The sequence below is a fragment of the Camelus dromedarius genome, chromosome 19 (assembly GCF_036321535.1).
Source record: "Camelus dromedarius isolate mCamDro1 chromosome 19, mCamDro1.pat, whole genome shotgun sequence".
Lineage (NCBI taxonomy): Eukaryota > Metazoa > Chordata > Mammalia > Artiodactyla > Camelidae > Camelus > Camelus dromedarius.
Window position 1 is genome coordinate 34,716,416 of NC_087454.1, and position 19,044 is coordinate 34,735,459.

At 46.1% G+C, this 19,044-nt stretch overlaps 2 protein-coding genes across 2 annotated transcripts in view; both read right to left on the minus strand.

Moving 5' to 3' along the window:
* The window catches only part of CILK1 (ciliogenesis associated kinase 1), a 30,992-nt gene extending 28,353 nt beyond the window's left edge, over positions 1–2,639 (minus strand). Inside the window, exon 1 of the mRNA XM_064476581.1 lies at positions 2,502–2,639. Coding sequence (XP_064332651.1) covers positions 2,502–2,602 — 101 coding nt within the window. The 5' untranslated portion in view covers positions 2,603–2,639. The remainder of the gene's footprint in view (positions 1–2,501) is intronic.
* LOC135318634 (uncharacterized) lies at positions 2,632–18,980 on the minus strand. The gene is made up of 2 exons (XM_064476582.1): positions 18,605–18,980; positions 2,632–2,784 (listed from the first exon to the last, which is right to left on the minus strand). Exon 2 carries the CDS (start codon positions 2,761–2,763, stop codon positions 2,632–2,634), a length of 132 nt encoding a protein of 43 aa, XP_064332652.1. The 5' UTR covers positions 2,764–2,784; positions 18,605–18,980.
* Between the last annotated feature and the right edge of the window lie 64 nt (positions 18,981–19,044).

Genomic DNA, 19,044 nt, shown 5'->3' on the forward strand with positions numbered 1-19,044 from the left:
CCCATGAGACAGAAAGACTATGAAACAGAGCAGTTATGCCATGTCCCCAAGGTCTCACCTCTGCCTAATAACCCTCATCTCTCCCCCTCACTCTGACCGTCCGTCCCCGATGTCACACTGTCTCCTGGTTGAGTGACCAGTTCCTGTATTTATGCCCCAGACCTGCTACATGACAGGGGCCGATCACGCACTGGAGATACAACAGTGGACCCGACCTTGGAGCAGGAAGGCAGGTGATCAGTCATCTTCCGTGCTGAGTGCCGTGAAGGAAAGGGACAGGGCACCCTGAGAGTGGACCCCAAAGTGACCTAACTTCACCGGGGTCTCAGGGAACAGTCCTCTAGTGAAGTGATGGTTCAATCAAGACCAAGGGCATTTAGCCCGGTCGGAGGTGTGGGGAAGGGAGTAGTATGGGAAGGCTCAGGGCAGAAAGGCATCTGGTCAGTTCAAGAAGCCGAAAGGCCAGAGTGACCAGGACAAAGCAGGCAAGCGGCCAGTGAGAGGAGACGCGGCCAAAGAAAACAGGCAGGGGCCGAGAGAGGCGGCAATTTGTAAAACTGGGGACTTGATCCTAAAACTGAAAGCAAGACATTAAAAGCTGTCTTCATCTGGGTTCCCTGAAGCAGAGCCTGAGGCAAGGATTTGGGTGCAGGGAGTTTATTTGGGAGGCGACCCTAGGACGCCAGGGCAGGGAGCAGGACCCCTGAGAACAGAGCGGTGGTGAGCCCACAAGAGGGTGCACCGGGGAGCTGACACCATGGTGGGTGACAGGGGCTCAGTCCTGCTGGGGACCTTCTCCGGACCATGCAGAAGCACCTCGGTGAGTCTCCCAGGTGCACCTGAGGTGGGATGCTGGTGGTGGGCACAGCACCGCACACAAGTCAGGTCAGACACGGGGACGTGATGGCAAAGAATGTTTGGCACAAGTGATTTTAGATGACTAGACTCATGTTTAATATAATCCCTTCAGGCTGGAATGGACAGGGGAAAGAGTGGAAGCCAGGAACCTGAGGGAGGGAAGTATTGTAGTGGCAGAGGTGCTAAGTGAGACTGGGCTGAGGGGGAGGTTAGCAGTGGGAAAACAGAGACGTAGGTGGATGAGATAAACATCTGGGGGTTAGAATCTCCAGGACCAGACAACCAATGCTGGGGCACACAGAGGGAAGACGGGAGGACTCCCGGGTTTTGAGAGGATGGTAGTGTCACTTATCAAGATAGGGAATAATGAAGGAGAAACAGGTCTGGAGCAAGAGAGAATGTGCTGGATATAAGTTCCGTTTTGGACATGATGAGTGTGAGGTGTCTGCAGGGTATCCAAATGGAGATGTTGAGAAGGCAACTGATGTAGCTGGAGGGGCAGGCAGACTCTAAAATGGTCCCCAAAGCCCCCCGCCTCCTGGTATTCACCAACTAGTATAACCCTCCTCCTTCAATGACTTGCTTCTGACCAAAATAATACAGCAATTTGAGAGGATGTCACTTCTGTGATTAGTTTACAAATGCAATAAGAGATGTTGCTTCCAACTTGGCAGAAGACTCTCACTGCCTTCTTGGTTCCCGTGCCTTGATGAAGCAAGCTGCCATGTTGTGAGCTACTTTTTGCAGGGACCCATGTGGCAAGGGACTGAGGGCAGCCTCCAGCCAGGAGCCAGCAGGGAACTAAGGCCCTCAGTCCAACAAAGCACAGGATACTGAATGCTGCCCACGGTCATGTGAGTGAGCTCAGACCTGGGTCCTTCCCCAGTCCAACCTTCAGATGAGACCCCAGCACCAGCCAACACCTTGACTGCAGCCTCATGAGAGAGACCCCAAAGCAGAGAACTCAGCTAAGTCATGTCCAGAGTCCTGACCCACAGAAACTGTGAGATAGTTCTTGTAAACCACAATACTTTGGGGTAAATTGTTCCGCAGCAACAGATACCTAATACAATGGGTCTGGACTCCGATTGCAAAGGGCACGTGGGGCGAGGGGAATAAAACAGTAGTCACCAAACGGAGTCACACGTGTAAAGGATCCAAAATAAGTCACTGAATTTCTCAGTGTCAGTTTCCTTTCCTATCACATGTTTCTTTATTTGCTCGTTCCTGCCTCCCAGTATGAGAAGACCCTTGGAAAAAGCATTAGTGCTGTGTGCAAAGCAGCACATCTGACGTGGGGACATGGTTAAGTCTCTAACATGAGCATCCCAGAGTCCCCCATCATCCAACCCACAGAAATCAACGCACGTCTCCATGTGCTCCCCTGTAGAGACTTTTCAAAGACGAGGAATGGGGAGCATACAGTTAAAACTATGTTGACAATGTGTCACTGAGGATGAATTCATGAGCATGAAAGAGAAAACTTTTTTTGAGTTCTTTTTGTTTTTTTACAGGGGGGAGGTAGTTAGGTTTATTTATTGATTTACTTTCTCAGTGGAGGTACTGGGGATTGAACCCAGGACCTCGTGGATGCTAAGCATGTGCTCTACCATTTGAGCTATACTCTCCCCACTAAAACTTACTTTTTAATAGCAATCAGTTCCCCAGACTCAATGCTTCTTCCCAGCAGGACGGAACCATAGGTTCCATCCCCGAGTTGCTTGATGGTTGTGTATCTATTCATGGTGTGCCTGCTCAGGCCGGACACTCATCTCAGGCCAGAGGTGGACCAGTCCTGCAGCCGCAGCAGGCCTCCCCGGAGTGTAACCAGATTTTTCGATGGCAGCAGCAACAGCAGCAGCAGCAAGAGGTCTTCAAAAGAACGTGACTATCTCCCAAATACATATTTTCAAAGATGAGTCCTGCCTGTAGAGAAAAACGAGAGACAAAGATCAATGCACAACGTATACTCTGAGTCTGTCTAAATCAGGGACCGGCAAATGGTAAGCCCCAGCCACCACCTGTCTTTGTCAAAAAAGTTTTATTGGAACACAGCCCTGCCCACACATTTGCAAATTGTTTGCAGCAGTGTTCACACTACACAGCAGAGTTGGGTACCTGTGACTGAAGGCTTGCCTGCAAAGCCTACAAGATTTGTTATCTGGTCCTTTCCAGAAAAAAGTGTGTCCACCTCTGGTTTAAATAATGTTCTTTTCCAATGTTTTCTAAAACGAGAGGTAGCATTCTTGGAAAGTGATTTTGTCCCTGGCTCAGAAACGAATCAGTTGCAATGTGATGCCTTTCTGCTGACTAATCGCTGTGGGCAAACTCCCCACGATAACCACCAGGGAGAGAAATTGCTGAGCTACGAGACACCATGCTAAATACACTGTGTTCTGTGCAGTTCAGCTGCGGTTCACCACGTAAACATACAAAAGCCGAGAAGTGCTTAAATTAAGGTTCTCCTGAGAGAGAACTTAAGACGTGCTCCATGAACTATTTGGGGCTAGGCAACAACAGTATTATTTTTCCTGTTAGACATTCAGAAGCCGAACAAAAAGAACTTGTCATTTTTTAAGGCCCGCATGTACGGTGTGCCCCTTTTAAAATCATTCAGTTGGGCTTTTTTTAAAGGATAAGTCGTTGATTTTTTTTTTATATATGTACTAATTATTGTTTCTAAGAACAGGTTAGATCTTTAGCTTTTAAACTTACATAGTTATCAAAGGAATAAAGCCAACTACAAAATAAGAAACAACAGAATGCGGTAATCCAAACATAAAGGACAGTCGACATAGTCAAGAGATCAACCTAATAATTAGTTCATTTGTGTCCTTATTATTATTATTATTATTTTAGATTCTTCATATAAATGATGTCATAAGGCATTTTTCTTTCTCTTTCTGGCCCACTTCACTTTGAATGACAGTCTTCAGGTTTGATTTTTTTTTTTCATTTTCATTTATAAAACTGAGTGTCGGTCGGTCTACCTATATGGAAGAAAATGTAAGCCCATAACTTAAATGACTGCAATGCCTCTAGGCAAACATTAATGAAGTGTAAATGCTTAAATAAGAACATGAAACATCAAACTAATTATCTGAAGAATCAAAGGATCCGAAGATAATGATTAGAAGTACATGACATTCTGCATTGAAGCCCAGTTAACGCAGCTTCTCTTTTCAGATGAATTCCAATCAATGAATATAAAAGCAAAGAGGGAAATACATCCACTACTAGCCCAACTTCACAGTAAAATCTGTTGCAGGCAAGATTCTTTGATGGATGTAAATATCAGTGGATAAAAGTTTGAGGAGAAACATGCTATTCCCATTGTTTCAAAGTATCTTTAAGATATTTATTGACGTCAAAGGGAAAGATGGTGACTCTGTGGGCAGGAATCTAGCAGAAACCTCCTTACCCTAGTGATCAAGTTCCACATCACCATTCATAAGACACATGACATCACGAATCCTGGATAGGATGCTCGGAGAAGGGGACGCCTCTGTGGTACTCTTGTCAAAAATGCAGAACCTCAACCTACTTGTGAGAAAACCTCAAACTCAAAATGTGGGACTTTTTTTTTTTAAAAAAAACTGACCAATACCCTTCAAAAGTGTCAAGATCATAAAAGGCAAGAGGACAGACCAAGGAGCTGTCACGGATCGGAGGCAATTAAGGAGACAGGACAACTAAACTCAACATGAGATCCTGGATAGGGTCCTGGAACAGAAAAAGGGCATTAGTGGAAAAGTTGGTGAAATTTGAATAAGGTTGTAGTTTAGTTAATAGCATGGTGCCAACATTAACTTCCTGGGTCTGATCGTTGTTCTGTGGTTACAGAAGATGTTAGTAACGGGGGGAGCTGGGTGAAGAATGCCTAGGAACTCTGCGGACTATTTCTGTGACTTTTCTGGAAGTCTAAAATCAGTTCAAAATAAAAAATTAAAAAACAAATCTAGTCTGTGTTCTGTGCGTGACCTTGAGAAACCTTGAGAAATGTACAGGTTATGCCTGATTTCACCATATTCTACCATAAAACTGGAAATGCCTTAGAGATCAAGCTTCCGCTCCCCATTCCTCCACCACACAAACTCATTCTCCACCCCCCAGAACCATTTGAGGCCCCTGGTTTCCTTCCTTTCGAAGCTCTACAGGGTCAGACTCCCCACAGCTTCCTTGAGCAGCTCTTTATAGCAATGTATTCCATTGCTGATTAGTACATATTTATAAAGCACCTACTATGTGACAGACCCTAGGTTAACATCTGGGGATAGAGGGACCAATAAAACATGGCCCCTTTCCCCAAAGATCTTAGAGTCTCATGGCAGAGGATGAGGATGGGGGTGTGGAAGGGAGTGGCTCATGAATATGCACGAAGATATTTCAAGGACACTGAGGGTACAGAACTGGGGACGGGTTAAGAAGAAGGCCCCCTGCCTTCCGGCTGGGTGGATTCCACGAGGCTCAGGAGAGCAGCAAGAAAGGTCTTCATAAAAGACTGAGTCTTAAAAGAAAAAGAGAAGTCGGTGTTTTGTAAGCCAAGGAGTTCTAGCACTCCACTCCAGGGAGCAGAAATGAAGGCACGGGCACTTGAATCTGGGGTGGAGGGGAAGGTAGGGAGTTAGCGCACAGTGGGCTGTTTTGGATTCCAGATGTGTCTCAACATAACATAGAAAGAGTATTTGGGTGAAAACATAATCAAATTTGGGGCTCTGTGCTTCTTTCCCCTTCTTTTTCTTTTTTTTTTTTGTATTTGTCTTCATCTGTTTTTGATATGACATGATTTCTGCATTATTCGTAACTTCGTTTTCCAACAAATTCTCCTTGATGAACCGTGGCAACCAAAACTTAACAACGACCTTCATTCCAGCAGCATGTGGTTTTGCCCTCGCTTTTTTTTTTTTTTTGCAATGGCATTATACTACTGATTCATATCTATTCATTATTAATCATAGAAGCCCTTCTTTGATAGCTACTTCCTTCTCTACTAAAATTGTATAATTGGGACAATGCCTTCCTAGACTATCATGGAGAAAGGTATTTGTGGAAGAATTAGGAAGTTCATTGAAATCAAGACAGAGTGGGTCATTCACGCAACACACAATCACCCAAACGATTCTTCCTTGTTACAGTCTGCCAGATAACAAAAACATGCCATAGAACAGAATTCAGTTACTCTGGCAAGATCTGACTCTCGTCACACCGGGGCAGTTGCTTTTTAATTTTATTTCAGGTAATAACGTATCGGCTGTCAAATCGATCCAACCAGTGTCTCTTCAGGCATTAATGTCAGGTTGGCAGTGTATAATTTTATTCAAACTGTACTGAGATGCCAAGCGTTATGCAAGGCTTTAGGGGTGCATTATGGATAAGGCGAGGGTCCTTCCTTTAAGTAACTCACACTTGACATATATATGGAAAATGCAGGAAGTTCTACAAGAACATGGTGGAGACGGCAACCGACTCTTGGGAGGAAGGAGAGGTGGGACACCCCTGCAGAGAAGAGGGGGTACAGAGGTAGCGAAGAATGAGCAAAGTTTCATTATACAGAAATGGAAGAGAAAGGAATTACAGATGGAGGAAACTCTGTAAAAGGTTGCTTATAAGAGCTCGGCATGGTCACATGAGGACAAAAGCCTAGTGGTTCACTCCCTGGGTGAACAACAGACTCACTGGGGGACTTTGAACAAATACTGATGCCCAAGCCCAACCTCTAAGGGTCAGATCAGGGGCGGGGACTGCGTTTTGGTAGTTTAGAAAGCTCTCCAGGTGATTCTAATGTGCAGCCTCACTGTGAAGTTCAGGACTAGGGCACACAAGCCGTGAAGGGCAGTAAGGAAATGGAGAAGACAGCCAGAAACTTCAGGTGGGGTCCAGTGGTGAAAGGGTACACTCGTCATGCACGACTTTGGTCTTTACCCCGACATAAGAATTCTCTGGGGTTTTTAAGCAGGGAAATGACACGAGGAGGACCCCCCTGGACTATTCAAACTGCTGTTAGAATAGAGAGACTAGAGGCAGAGAGACTAGTCAAGGGGGTTAGTGCAACAGCCAGGAGAAGTAGGTAGAAGGCCTGCCCGAAGGCACTGGGCTGGACGGATGCTAGAGCCAGAGACACGGGTTTTGGAAGAGGGAACGTGAGTTTGTGTGTGTTATTTGGACAATGTGCAGAGAAAACGGGTTCTGTTTCCGAAGGTGCTGAATTTGAGGAATGCACGAAACCTCTCATGGGAGATGCTCAGGACACAGCTACAAGCAGTTCCAAGGTTGTTCTATTTTTTTTTTTTTCCCCAAAGAGAGTGCATTATTGGAGTTCTTCCTAGGAGAACAGCATTCAGACAAGGCTAACGTTGTGCACAGTTCTGGGGCATTCTGCTCACAGGGAATGCTACCTAAACGGTGACCCTTGGAGTTTTGCAACATGGCGGTCAAAGTTCCAGACCAAGGGACACAATAGCCTAAACATGAGCCTTAATTACTATGCAATTTGGGATGACAAATGTCTAGATAGACATTAAAGAACATAATACGGGTCCTCAACGGAAGTACAGGAAGAGTAGTTAAAGAAACACAGAATTCATGGAGAAAAGGAGGATTAGAAAGCACGGTAGTTGTTTCAAGTGTACAAAGGGGTATCAGAGAGAAGGATTCATTACACTATCTGTGGATCTGGAAAACAGAACCATGCCACCATCTGACCTTTCTATTCTCTAGTGAATTATTTCCAATACTAAAAAAAAATGAAGTGGTATTATTCAAATTCTCAGACAAAAAGTCACATTCAACCCACGTCAGTGCTGAGCACATCCCAGCAGGAAGTGGTTAAATACATTTGGGATTCATATTGTTCAACTGTTCACCACTTGTGGGGTGGCCCAAAAGGAAAGGACAAAACCTCACCGGTGCTCTGGGAAAACGACAGGGCGATGGACAGGGCATCAGGAAAAGGAGGGAGAGAGGACAGATACTGTTGCTGATCTGCCCAACAGCAATGTTCCTCCTCCTGCTTAGTTTATAGAGCCCTGATTTTATTCAGGATTCAGTATCACCAGGAACGACAGCCACCAACACAGCCCCAGGCTGTGAACTATGCTCAGGCGAAGCCAAGTCAAGCAATTCCACTTCCTACTGAAAATCATTTAGGAGTGGGACTACAGCTCTGACTGATGAGATGGAAAGGATAGTGAGCAGGTAGGGGAAGAGAAAGGTTTCTGAGAAGGAATCCACTCCCTGAAAAAGACAGTTGACAAAGACGTTGCCCCATGTTTCTGCCTTGAACACAGTCATCTAAAGCTGTAACATGTAGGGCTGAGACCGCCTTCTGGCGATTATGAGACGTCAACTCTACAGATGAGAATCTCATCTGCTGAGGATGGATGGAAAGAAAGAAGCTGGGTCCCGATGATACCACTGGGTGGCTGCACGATCCCTGAAAACATCTGCTTTAGATTTCTCGTCATATAACCTAATCAAAAGCCTGTTGCTGACGCTACCGTCAGGTAGTCTGTTAAGTACAACTGAAAGCATTCCTGATTCAGTGGACTAAGGCCACACTGACTTAAGAGACTACATACAAAGTGTTCTACTGGAGTTCATATAGGTAAGTAAACAGACTGATCTATCCATCGATCTTTTGTAGTCAGCATGGTTGTGAAGACTGAAAGAGGTGTGGGGCTGGAGACAGATGAGAGGAAGGAATTCTCTATGAGCCTAAGGTTAATTTTCCACCCACCATGACCTGCTTCCATTTTGGAAGAACATACAATACACATCTATTGAGGGCAACACGGATGAGTGTCCAGAAATGGCCCTGGGTATCGCTCAGGGTTGCCTGGGCAACTAGCTCTTTTCCCCAGGGTCATCCAAGCCCAATTTCTCTCTTTTTTTAATGGAGGTACTGGGGATTGAACCCAGGACCTCCTGCATGCTAAGCACACCCTCTACCACTGAGCTATCCCCTCCCCCCAATCTCTAAATAATGACTAATTTCTCTCACCAAGGACATGTCATTCACCCATACATTGATCCATGCATCACTGACAAAAAATAATTTAAAAAAATGTAAATAGTTTTCCTTACCCACCCTATTAGTTTCCCGTAGCTGCTGTTAACAGATCGCCATAAGTACGCTGACTTAGAACAACAGAATCTTATTCTCTCATGTTTGCAGAGGCCAGCGTCTGAAACCAGTATCCCCGCGCTGAGATCAAGGTGTTGGCCCTTCCTCCAGAGGCTCAGGGAGGAATCCATTCCTCGTCTTCTCCAGCGTCTGGGGGCTTTGGGCGTTTCCTTGGCTCGTGGCCACATCACTCTAACCTCTGCCTCTGTGGTCACACTGCCTCCTCTCCCTGTGTCAGACCTCCCTCTGCTTCTCTCTTACAAGGACTAGTGTTTGCACTGAGGGCCCACTTGGATAACTCAGGTTTATCTCCCCATATCAATTTTATTAATTTTATAAATTTATTTATATAATAAATTTAAATACGAAATATAAATTAAATATAATTAAATAAAATATAAATTAAATAAAAAATAAATACAAATAAAATAAAACAAATTTATTACTTTAATTGTATCTACAAAGTCTATTTTGACAAATAAAGAAACATACACAGGGTCTAGGGACTAGGACCCGATCTCTCCAGGCGATACCACGAGCCTGTTACCCTCCAGTGAAACTGCCCAAAGACACGCGTGATCATACGAACTATGGCAGCCGTGGTTTCCACTCAACCAAGTTAAGTATTTTAGGAATGAAATCAGGAATCTAACGCTGAGTTACCCAATGAACAAAGGCATTCTTTTTTGAGCCATAGAGAGTATTTCTCTTTAATTTGCAGAACAGACAAGACTTTGAAATCTCTGAGAAGATGATGTTAACATATGGAGATTCCACACTGTATGGACCAGGGGTTGCAAGTGGACAGCCTGACAGTGTGTGAATTCACAGCTCCTGGTGTAGACAGTTTTCACTGCTGGAGAAGTCAGTCGGATGCAGCAACCCACCCATCAACTTGGGGACTTAGCTAACGTGCACTTCTAAATCCCACTGACTCCAAGAATGAACTTGGATAATCAGTCACCATGACCAGTCCATACTTAGCTCACTAATCTATCAAATAAAGTAGTAATAATAATTTTAGTACTTACTATGTGTACAATACTGTTTTAAATGCTTTGCATATATGAATCCATTTAATCCTCACAACGGTACCAGTCGGTACTATTATTATTACCCCCATTTTATTTTATCAGTAGGTACTATTATTTACCCCAGATAAGGAAACTGAGCCCCAGGCTACTCATCCAACATTATACAACTAATAGATGTTGGCACTGTGGTAGGAACCCAGGCTGACTGCTCTAGACTCAAGGGAGAGATTGCAAAAGATCCAAAGACCATGAAATCATTTAAGGATCTGAGAGCAAGGGGAATTAAAAGAAGTACTTTGTAGCTCAAAGTCTAAATACAGAAACCAGCGAGGTGGCCATGCTCTAGTTGGCCTCATTCTGCAACCCAGCTTCAGCGGACCCAGCGGGGACCCCGCCAGCACCAACTGCCTACAGCGGAGGCAAGGGACTGAGGACAAAGAGGGACTGGGTCCTAGCTTCCACTCGGCACAGACCGCCTGTGACTCGGAGCATCTCTTGGTCCTCGGGTTAATTTCTGGGCGCCGGGCTTAATGAAGTGAGGTGGTTTCCTGCTCTAAGGCTCTGTGGTTCTGTGACTCTCTGGGTCAGGAATGAAGCTAGCTTTTGTCTAAGGAAAAAAAAAATAGATCAGTGTTTCCATCTTTTTCCATCACATGCACAAAAGATAGCAAAGAGCAGACAGTGCCCTGGAGGGATGCTGCACACTACACAGCATCTCTCTTCCAGAGCTGGACAAGTGTCCCGCTGCCTCAGCCAGACCCCAAAGCTGGTAATCTACCCCTTCCCTTCCCTTGGGGTCCAGCTCAAACATCACCTCTTCAGAGCCTCCTGCCCCAAACTGCCCAGACACAGCCAAGGGCTCTCTCCCTGGGACGCCGCAGAGCCCTGACCCCTCCTCACTGCCAGCCCTTCCCCAGCAGTGCCCAGCGACATGCAGGCCTGGCCCGGACACTCTGCATGCTTCCTGCATCTCTGTTCTCACACCTCACACTCCGTTTGTACACAGAAGGGTCAAAACATGACTTTTAGTCTTTGCGATTCATTTTCTAGACTACCCTTGGTAGGCATCTCAAAACACACAATGCTTCTAATTCTTTGTGTGCAAAGTTACAGTAATCAAAGTGTTTGCCCTGAGCTGAAGTGTTCTGAAGTTCTGAGATGGGGGAATAGTAAATACTAAGGTAAAGAAAGGGCCCTGCCTGGGTGAGTCCTCCCACCACAAGGCTGGAATTACTGAGTCTCAGAGTCCCAGAAAGGCCCCCCTCAGGGTACCTCAGATCAGGCCCTTGGCCTTTGGGTGAGGCTGTATCTCTTAGAGCAATACAATTGTATTTGCTTTCACAGGGTTCCAGCCCATCTTTGGAATGAATGCTATGGTTTTTCTGGCTAGGTGACACTGGGGAAACCTTCCTGCCATCTGCCCCAACTCCCTCCCCTCGACTCAGTCCTCAGTGGAGGCAGAACACCTGCTCGCAGCCAGCAGTACCGCCAAGTGTCCTGGGAAACTGACCGGATGCAGGGAGGGAGGTGGTCCGCTCTTTATTTTGGAGACTTGATAGTCATTGAATAAATGCCACAACTACTCATATTTTAAGACAGGAGACAAAAAACTGTATGCAGAAGTGGGCTTCTCTGGGAACTGCGGTTTACCAAGCCCACTCCCCCATTCAGATCTGTATGAAGAGCTCTGCTCCCTTCACCTTGATGGCTTTCCACTGAAAAGACACCATTGCTTTCACTTGTCCTCACAGGAAAACTTCACCTCGTGCAAAATCGCTCAGTGGCCCTTCGCCTGACACTTCTGAGTCTTATTTTACCTCAAGTGGCCCGTATTCTAGGTTCAAACATGTCATAACTTCATAAATGTAAGGTTAACATGGTTATATTTCTTTTAAAAGGGTACCAAAAATAGTGCACCTGTATTTCTGTCTTTCTCTCTGGGACCGAATTCTTCTGCCCATGTACATTTTAGTAACAATGTCCTCTAAGTATTTTTGCCTCTTAGACTAGTGCTTTTTTCTGCACTGAGGACAGCAGCTCCAAGACCAAAAGACCTCCTTTAGGTGGACCTGGCCTTGTCATGGCGGACCATGACAAGGAGGGCATTAAAGATGCTTTCAGTGACTGTCTTAACGGAGACACGGGGGAAGAAAATCCGTTACCCTGGCTGGACTCTTCTGTTCCCCAGAGACTGTTTCATGCCCTGACCCCCCTTTCCTCCTTCAGCCTCAGCTTCTGAGAGGGGAACTCCTCATGCACCAGGTCCTGAATCCCAGGAGAAGGGTCCACGACTTCCTCCCGCGTCTCCTGCACCACCGAAGGGCGCTGTGCCCCGAGCCTAAAGTCTTCTAGCACTTGTGGGTTCTTTCCAAACTAGGATCCGTCATTCTGCGAGGTTCGTGGGCTGTGAAAAGCCGAAGGGAAGACCCAGAGGATGAATACCCATGCCCCTGACTCGTGGGAAACTGCGGATGAGCCAGGATGATAGTCCCCACCGGCTTCACGGAGGTGGTGATGGTGGTCCTGGCCCCACCTGCTTGCCTGATCACCATCCCCTGTTTTACAGGTGAATAAGGGAGGGCGAAGTGAAGACGAAGGGAGTGAATCGCCAAGTGTCACATACTCTAGCGCTTTGCAAACATCACGGCGCGGTTAACTGCGGGCTGATATCCTGCAATGTAAGATGCTTTACCACCTTGCATAAGGACAAATCAATCAGTAACGCATATCAAGGAAGCAAAGGCTTAATATAAAAATTAAATAGAAGGAGGAGGGTAGAGTTCAAACGGTAGAGCGCATGCTTAGCATACAGAGGTCTTAGGTTCAATCCCCAGTACATCCATCAAAAAAAAAAAAATTAAATAAATCTAATTACCACTCCCCTCCAATAGAGCAGGGCTCAGCAAACCTTTTCTGTGAAGGGTCAGTCAATATGTTAGTCTGTGAGGTCGATAGGGCTGTGTCACAACTATTCAACTCCTCTGCTGGAGCACAGAAGTGTAAACAAATACGACTTTATTTACAAAAACAAGGAGCAGGCAGGACAGGCCTGCAGGGCACCATGTGTGGACCCCTGAAACACAGGAAACCCTGCACGGAGGCAGAAGCGTTTTAGCCCTCTGTACATAACCCTCATCTCCCCCAGGGTCACAGGTTTGCATATACAGACTGTGCATCCTGAGAGTCTGAGCTCTTCGAGGGCAGAGGTTTCGTCCTGTTCACAACCGTATTCCCAGCACCTAGACAAGCACCTGGCATCCTGTTGGCCCAAAGACGTGCTCAGAATAAAGATGGGTTGGATGATTAAATTAATGAACGGGCAATTTATGGGTTTATAAAGGGTCGCTTTTTTTTGTTTTTGGCATAAAGGGTCACTTTGACTTATTTTCCTACACCATCAACCCCAAGCCTACTGCCGTCCCTCATAACTTGTCTGCAAAACTGGACAACTCCATGGAGACGAGTGCACGGAAATTATGAATCCTTCAAAAAAACTTGTACAACAGTTTAGGAAAACATTTTCTTTTTAACAGCTTAAGATAACGTGTAGATATATGCAGCTTACTTTTTTCTCACTCAGTTTTGTCTGAGTTCAATCAGTCATTGATATATTCACTTTCAAAGCACAGGCTGAGTCCAAGCGGACAAAACCACGAACTATACTGTCCTTTGGGATCTACAAGCTCACGCAGATGGTAATTCCCATGGTATGGTCAAACATGTCGTTGGATATCACACCGTCGCTACTTTATCTTTTTGGTCCTGGGCCATTATCCTTTATAGTAACCACGAGAGCAGTCACTTGTTATCAGCACTTTACCGCTCCTAGTCCACCTACAGAAAGGTAAAAAAATGACTCATATTGACCTTTCCTCACACAGATGTGGCTTGCACAAGCTCTTGGCCATGACTGGACGTTTATCAAGTGGCTACTAAGAGCAAGATGGAAGAAAACTCCAAATGAAACGCGAGGCACTACTGTGCCCCTCCATTAAAAAATCTGAGTTAGGACGACAAACTCAGGGTCTAGGGAAAATGTCAAGTAAGATAATGTATAACCTCATGCTAATTAGTACAGATTGACTGCTCAGTTCAGTAGGACCTAAGTTCAACATGGATGGAGCATAATGTTAAGGAAACTTGACTACAGCATCAGAGTTTTTTCCTTGGTGAGACCTTAATGATCATCCCGAACCCTCATTGCCCAGATGAGATCCAGAGGCCCAACCAATAGGATTCTTGGCACCTTCAGAGCAGCATAATTTTAAATGTGTGAATGTAAGAAATGTTTTAATTATCGATGTCACAACTGCTGCGACTTCCCCTTCTGGGAAAAGTATATGAAACAGATACCATATGACATCACGTATATGTGGAACTGAAAAAATGACACAAATGTACTTATTCACAAAACAGAAATAGATTCACAGACATAAAAGACAAACTTATGATTACTGGGGCGGGGAATGGTGGGGGAGGGGGGAAAAATACAAAGTTTGAGATTTGCAGATACATACTACTATATATAAAATAGATAAACAAGGTCCTCCTGTACAGCACAGGGAACTACATTCAATCTCTTGTAATAGCCTATAATGAAAAAGAATATATATGTATAACCGAATCACTTTGCTGTACACCAGAAACTCAACATTGTAAATCAACTGTACTTCAATTTTTAAAAAAGGATATGAAGCCATTGCTAATCTTGAACCACATATAAAACAAAGTGGCAGCTCTTCAAAGACGTGCTTTCCTCAGACCCTGAGAAGGCTTCACAAGTCAGCGCTCGTAGGATTTGATTCCGGCTGCACAGGTGAGTCTGACCACAGGCACTCTTTCTATGAAGGTTTTGACTTTCAAAGCACAGCGAGCCAGCACCTTAAATCAAGTGCAAGAATGCTTCCGTTCCCGCAGAAGGAATCAAGAAAGGAAGTTCTCCACTTGGATTGAGTATTTCCCTAGGCTCTGTGGAGCAGTAGGATTTCCTAGCATCAGACAGCACCCCACGGGGAGCAGAGAGAGTGAGCCTGAATGCCACCTCCACCTCAGTCCCCTCTTGTGAGGAACCTGCTGCTTCTACTTCTTCTTTGGCTGAAGATGTCTCTGATTTCTTCCTGCCACAACGCTTAGCATCTTCAGGCAATGTGCCCCAGAAATAGATTTGTTTCAGCAAATTAGTTTTACCGGGTAGTTTTCTAGAACACATGGGTATGGATAAGGAAGTAAAAACCATTTCAAGGTAAGCACAGCCACAATCTCGGACATGGTTACACCATAACCCCCAAACTGTATGCGTGTAAGGCACCTGGCTCACACCTCTGTTTGCAGATCTCCCAGTCAACCACACCTACCACAAACAGTGACGTCCACAGATGGGATCCGTCTGACCCTCCAGGCACAGGCCCTTCCCAGAACCCACAGTCATCAAAGAGAGCTGATGAGAGAATTTACAGTTAAGTGAGACACCATTCATTCACAGGCTGCCAGATCAACACACACAGGAAGGCCACTGTGCCCAGAATTCTGCCAAGGAACCGCTAGGCAGGTCGTCCGGCTGTGAATACATACGCACACGTACCCAACGAGCAGAAAAACAGAGGTATGGGGTACACCTCCAACTCAGCGAGACCCTGCAGAGTGAAATGAAGTGTCGCAAGAGAAGCAGTTAAAAAAAAAGAAAATTAAAGGCAGTAATGTTCCTGGCGAGGTTTAGATGGAAAAACAACAGATCCCAGACACAGAGCTGTAGCCAGGAATAACCTAAGCTCAAGCCGTTTTAAGTAAGAGCAGAAAGATACTGAAGGTTCTGCACAGCTGCCGCCCTCCAGGCCGAGCCCTGGCTCGTGTCTAATCCAAGTCAGCCGACAAAACATTTACCAAGTATCTGCTATGTATTCAGGGCTCTCTGAGTCACTGGAGGGATGAGCAAATTTTTGTCAGGCGTGTGGCGGATGCTGATCAGGCACCCGGACCATCTGCACGCCACAGCTGGCTGGAGAGGCATTTCCCCTATTTTACACACGAGGACTGATGCTTGGAGACTCCCTAAGGCCGCATGAGTAACCAGGAGTCAGGCCCTGACCTCAAACCTGCCTGACCCCAAAGCCCGCAACGGCATATTACCGTGCAGAAAATACGGCTCCTGCCCTCAAGAAGCTTAAAATTACCTAAATCGATTAGAGATCAACGTAGCCAACAGAAGGTAGAGCTAATAAGTATCTGGAGACGTGCACCAAACAGAAGAGAAATGAAGAGAAGACAAGAAATGAAAAGAAGTTAGGATTTAGGCTCCTCCTGCGAGAGAGGGTAAGATTTGCACAGGAGGACGGGAGAGGGCAGGGGGGGTCTCTAGGAGAGCCACTGAGCAGGAACAATCCTAGCCCCCTTAGTAGAGCAGGCTAGCGAGAAGACGGCATCCACTGAGTGCAAAGATGCATGCTGAACTGAAAATAGAATTTAGATAGGACGAGTGAGGCCCGATTATGAAAGGCTTTGAATATCAGGCAAATTCTATATATAAAAATAGATAAACAACAAGGCCCTACTGTATAGCACAGGGGACTAGATTCAATTTCTTGTAAGAACCTATAATGGAAAAGACTCTGAAAAAAATATGAATGGATATGTATAATTGAATCATTTTGCTGTACACCTGAAACTAACATTGTAAATCAACTACACTTCAATAAAAAATAAAATTAGAAAAAAAACCAGGTAATTTCTTTTAGACTTGGGGTAGTTGAGAAGGGAGAGGACCGGAAGGTTGCAAAGCAAGGAGAGACATAAGGAAGTGACAGTTGTAAAAGGCAAGATGCACAACAAAGCTGAAGAGATCAGAAAGGGGCGTGTCTCATCCATCCATCCATCCATCCAGCAAACATTTAATGAGGACTTACCAAGAGCCAGCTTTGGAGGCTAGCTCAGAGGCTGCCCCAGTCTGCAGGAGAGGAAGGGTGAGGCTCTGGATTAGAATGGGGAGGAAGGGTTCTATATAAATCACATTTCAAAGGTCTGGATGACTCATTGATAGAAAGGATGAAGGAAATGAAGGACAAGATGGTTATAGGTAATTCCAAAGGTCCAAGATGGACATGATCGCCACCATTACTGGGAACCTCAAAAAACACAATTAGCATAAAACAATGAAAAGTATAAACAGAGCTTTGATGATGTTAAACAGGCAACAAACTGAAAAAATAAAAATCCAAAGGCTCGTTCTTTATTCTGGTGACTTGTTTACAAACAGTCTGTAGGTAAGAAACTTCAGTGAGAAAAACCATTTCTTTGTGACTAAATGTTGAGTTCCCTTGACTAGAACAGCCCTCTGTCTACTCAGACAGGCTCCATCAATCCTCCAACACATCCCCCCATCATCTAAAACTAAACTGGTCTCATTTAGAAACATGGCTGTCCACTCCTGCCCTGCCACGAGTTTTGACTCTGAAGAGGAGGACAAGGCAAGGTACACAGGACAGGAAGGGTTACTGCGGAGGGCTGGACCCTAGGGAGCAAGCAGTGGTACAGGGTATCATTTTAACTAAAGAATCCCAGCCCTGCTCTTATTTCTACACCCACAATAACTGGTCCTCAGATAGACAGGAAGGCCAAATTCTTTACCAAATCACAGCGCTTTGTTCAGAAACTATTTCAAATGTGCATATTTATGAATATATTAACTCCTAGCACAGCTAACATATGGTTGAGGCACAAATTCTTCTTAATAATTTGTATGTTAACTACACATATTTAAAGCTCATTTTAATTTTATACTCAGCAATAGTACAATTCACTTTTGGGGCACATCCTGAAAACCCACTCACTGGAAAATGTGAGAAATGAAAACTGCACCTATCAAACTTCCATTGCTACAAAAAGTGCTCTAGGCTAAAATAAAAAACACAAGTGCCAATGCCTCTGAGAAATCTAGCCCTGGCTGCAAAATTCAGGGTGATAGTCTCTCAGTATAATCCAGCTTCAGCAAAAGCAGATTTTTATTTAGTTATAAGTGGAAACGAATACTCTTTTCTGCAGAATGATGCATTCAACTCCTTTTATATTTAAAAGTAAAAGTAAAAGCCCTCAATGCTGGTGTCAAGCTTCAAAGGGTGCATTACAAAAGAAACGGTTGTTCTGGAAAATCCTTCGGCATCTCTCTCATAACATCTACTCAGATTAGCAAGGAAGAAATCAGAGCAGAAAGAAACACAGTGAAAAATGGTTGCACACAAACGTGTGAGGATTTCTTGCTCAGAACCCTTGGCGGGACAGCCAAAGGCCTAGTCGGAAAAATTCCAAGAGCAAGTCCTCATATCCTACTAACGGGCTTCAAAACCGGCCGGGATCTTTCCCTTCTTTAACGCTCAAAGGTAAACACCCATCAAAATCTTCCAGACTCGGGGGAAACGGGAGTTTTTACGCCAAGAGGGAGAGAACCACAGGACCGCGAAGAGAAACTGCAGACCCTGCGCCTCCCCCTCGCCCTCCGAGCCCTCGCGGGGCCACTGCACGGGGGTCCCCCATGGCTCAGGTCCATGACCCCGGGTGACAGGTCACCCGGCAGAAGCCCCTAGTCCCCGACCCCACTTACCGGCTCCGCGAGCACAGGCGGGGGCCCGCTCCTGCGGTGAGCGCGGCTCCTCGGAGAGCGGGCGGCCCGGGAGCGGGCGCGGGCACCGGGCGATCCCCGCTAGGACCGGCCGAGGGGTCCGCGCAGGGCCGCCCGGGGGCGCCGGCGAGGGGCTCGGGCCGCGCGGCGCATGGTGAGCAACAGGGACCCGGCCGCTCTCCAGCCTCCGGCAGGAAAACAAACAAAAGGCAGGGAGGCTTCTGGTGGGGACGACCGGCCGCTTTCCCTGGAAAAGTTACCCTGCAGCTCCCCTCGCTGGCCCCGCGCGTCCCTGCACCGCGGCCGGGCCGCCGGGGGCGCCGAGCCGCGCGCTCCGCTCTGCACCCGGGCCCGACGGAGCCTCGGGTCCCCGCGGCCCGCCGACCGCCGGCGCGCCCTCCAGCGCCACGCGCGCGCCTTAC

Bases quoted from the DNA above. Each gene is read 5' to 3' on its own strand.
- LOC135318634 (XM_064476582.1), bottom strand. From the start codon at position 2,763: ATGTATTTGGGAGATAGTCACGTTCTTTTGAAGACCTCTTGCTGCTGC.